The sequence below is a fragment of the Propithecus coquereli genome, unplaced genomic scaffold (assembly GCF_000956105.1).
Source record: "Propithecus coquereli isolate 6110/MARCELLA unplaced genomic scaffold, Pcoq_1.0 Scaffold578, whole genome shotgun sequence".
In the NCBI taxonomy this organism is placed as follows: Eukaryota; Metazoa; Chordata; class Mammalia; order Primates; family Indriidae; genus Propithecus; species Propithecus coquereli.
Genome location: NW_012151707.1, coordinates 392420 through 395709, shown reverse-complemented (window position 1 = coordinate 395709; position 3290 = coordinate 392420). Strand labels below are relative to the sequence as shown.

General features: G+C 56.5%; 1 protein-coding gene across 1 annotated transcript in view; it reads right to left on the bottom strand.

Moving 5' to 3' along the window:
• Window positions 1–825: 825 nt before the first annotated feature.
• The window catches only part of LOC105821468 (chromosome unknown open reading frame, human C2orf81), a 5725-nt gene continuing 3260 nt past the window's right edge, over window positions 826–3290 (bottom strand). Inside the window, exons 2-4 of the mRNA XM_012658164.1 lie at window positions 2624–2863; window positions 2311–2532; window positions 826–2172 (exon numbers count right to left, since the gene is read on the bottom strand). Coding sequence (XP_012513618.1) covers window positions 826–2172; window positions 2311–2532; window positions 2624–2863 — 1809 coding nt within the window. The remainder of the gene's footprint in view (window positions 2173–2310; window positions 2533–2623; window positions 2864–3290) is intronic.

The window sequence follows — 3290 nt, the reverse complement described above, 5'->3', positions numbered from 1 at the left end:
CCTAGCCGGAGGACCAGAATAAGGACAGAGCCAGGGCCCCAGACCAGGGTGCAAGTGGAGCCCACAGCAACAGAACAGAGACAGCCTGGGCCTGACACTGAGAAGTGATACAGGAGGAAGTTGGGGGCTGGGTAAATCAAAGCAGACTGGGGACTAGAAATGAGGCAGGTGTGGAGCCTAATCCAAAATTTAAGGAGGCACTCACTCTTGAGCTTGTTCAACACACAGTTTGAACTTGAGAGAGTTCCTCTGTAAATGTGCCCTGGACACCTGATTGTCCCTGCCACAAGGCAGAGATCAAGAGGATCAGTATTTCCTTGAGTCCTGTATACGTATAAATATGTCTCTAAAAGTAAAATCTGGATTTGCAGTCTAAGGTAAATTGACCAAGCTCCAGGGATCAGGGAAGTAAAAAAACATCAGAAATCAAGTCTGATGTGTCTTGAATCACTCTGTGCCTAAGCAGGGCCATGCCCTTCCTCCTCTACTGAAAGGAGACTGAAAGTTTTCCCTATAGAGCCAAACCCACTTGCAGCACTGATGTCTACTCCTTGGGGGAGGTGGGTTTCTCCAGAATGCCTCTGCTGGGGAGCAGCCTTGGCCCAAATGCAGGGTCTCCTAAGGGTGGTGGTGAGGCTGTTCCCTGGAACAAGTGTTCTATCTTCTTCTAGGCCTGCAGGACAACTGCTGCTCTTGGGGTTTAGTGAGAGAGTAAACACCCTTGGAAGAAACTGACAAGAGACATTAAACCAATTGTTAAGGCAATTCAGGCGTTTATTTCTGGCAGGCAAACAGAGGGAAGGGCCCGTTCCTACTGCCAGAGGCTCAGGGCTCAGAATGGGGCAGGGGCTTGCAAGGGATCGACCACACTTTGGGGGTTGAGTTCATTAGCTGTGCCACGGTCACCTGGGGCTTTGGCGCACCTGTCTGGATGGGGTGCTGGTCAATGGGAGGAAAGGTGCTGCTGTCTTTGTCCTCCTCCTGGGGCACGGCAGAGCTCAGCAGCACCTGGGTGCTTGGGTTCCACATGCTTACACCAGGGGCCAGCTTCATGGCTTCTGGCAGTGACATGGGCTTCCACATCACCTGGGACGTGGCCTCGAGGACGTGGGGTGTAGTTTGAAGCCATCTTTGATGATCCTGATCCTCCCTGTCTGTGGGCTCCAGGCCCTGTGCAGACACACGGGTCCGGCCAGCCCACAGGTCACCCAGCAGCTCGGCCTCCCCCTCCCAGCCGCTGGGCCACTTGGCACTGGGCCACAGCTTGGGGCTGGGGCTGCGAGCCACATCAAGGAGCGCCGGGCACCGGGTGAGGAAATGCAGCCCGGGGCTGGGGAATGGCAGCTGTGACCCGAAGGATAGCGACGGTAGGCGTAATTTTAAAGTGGGGGATTGGGGTCGGCGGCCTGGGCCCAAGGCACGGAAAGGAACGTCAGGCCGGAAAGGAAAGAACTTTGCCCGGAAGACGCGGTCGCCATGGCTAAGGCTTTGGGATTCCACCAGGGCCTCGGTCTTCTCACCCGGCTGACGCCCGCGGTAGGCTTCCAAGGGGCGCGTATCGGAGTCTGGGAGCAGGACCTCGGCCAGGGGGCGCACCCAGTGGCGCGGGAACCGCGTGGGGTCCAGGCGCACGGCCGCCTTATGGCCCACTGCGTAGGGAGGCGCGCTCGGCCGCACATCCGGGCGCCAGGGCTGCTGCGACTGGAAGGACACTGAGGGACTGAGCCGGGTGGGGCTGTCCCTAGCTGGCACCGACACGCCCGAGGCCACGCGGAGTACCCCCTCTGTCTTGGGCTCCGGCCGGTCCCTAGCTGCGTCCAGCTGGGGCATGCCGTAGCTGGGGTCTTCCAACAACTGGGAGCTGAGGGGCTGTACCCTCTGGTCTGCGGCCTGGGAGCTCGTTACCAGGGACAGCTCCAGAGAAGGCCGCGGACTGTCTGCAGACTCCACCTCCACCGATGATTGGAAGCTCTCGTTCAAGGACCTGGCGACGAGTGGGTCCGATTCCTCTAAAGGACCTCTGGGCTCTGCCTCTTGAAACAGCTCCGGTGTGGGAGGGGCGCCTGGGGTGACTCTCAGCTCCGGAGAAGGCTCCAGAGATTCCATCTGCTCCTGGGAGCCTCTACCCATCCATGATCTTTCTAAAGCGATCCTGTCCACGTTCCCGGGGTCCTGGGGAAATGCACCAGGTAGTGAGATGTCGGAAAGGAGAGAAAAGCACTAAGGACAAAGGAGTCCTGAGAGGCTCCTGAAGAGGTCAAGGATGCGGCAGGGGTTGTAGGTCAGGAGAGGGCCGGGGGCTGGGCTTACTTCGCCTTTGAAGTTCTCTTGCAGGCCCTCTAAGGTGGGTGTGTGCAGCACTGGCACTGAACCTTGAGCCCAGGAGTCTATCGTACACGCCGATGGCTCCTCATCCTCGCCCCATGTGGGGTCCTCAGCCACTGCAGATTCTCCCTTGTCTTGGGCTAGGAAGCGCCACTCAGTGATCTGCAGCATGGCCTCCCTGGCCTGGCTGATGGTGAATGGAATGCACTGCGGAGGCAAGGGCGATAAAGGGTCTCAGCCCACAACGAGGCGCGGGAGGGGCAGGAGATAAGTCTAAAGGACCTGGACCCAAGCCTACCTGTTGGGTCAGGTAGACTTTGAAGGCGGAATCCATGACCCGAGCCAGCAGATCCGCCAAGATGTCACCCACCACCTCCTCTCCCTCCTCGAGAGCCGTAAGCGCCATCCACTCGGCCTCATTGAGCCTCCCAGGCACGATATCCACCTGTGGCACTGGCACGATGGGTGGCCGTGCCTTTTCTGCCTTGGATCGGGTCACTCCACGGTCTCGCTGCTGCCTTTCCTGCCTCTCCTGCCTCTGTGGGAACAGAACAGGGCAGTCAGGGCAAGGACCAAGGAGTGGCTATGGGCTAGGAGGAAACTTTTTCAAGTTGTCTAGTAGGAAGGAAAAGGGAAATGGACAACAATTTACTAATGTAAGCCTACTATGTGACAGATGCTTTTTAGATGTTTGACCTAATTAATTTAATTTTCACAACAGCCCACTAAGCCCATTTTACAAAGAAACTTAAGTTTGACAGAAGTTTCCCATGACTTGCTTGGGAGCACACAGTAAGCAATCCCAGGCTATATAAAGCTCTATCTCCACGGCCCTTACTATTTGCACTAGTGCAAAGTGTTCAAAATTCTTGAGGGTTCAAAGAACCTGCGAAAGACAAGACCATAAATGGTGCTGCAATTATTGGTGCTAACAAGAGACATTAAACCAATTGTTAAGGCAATTC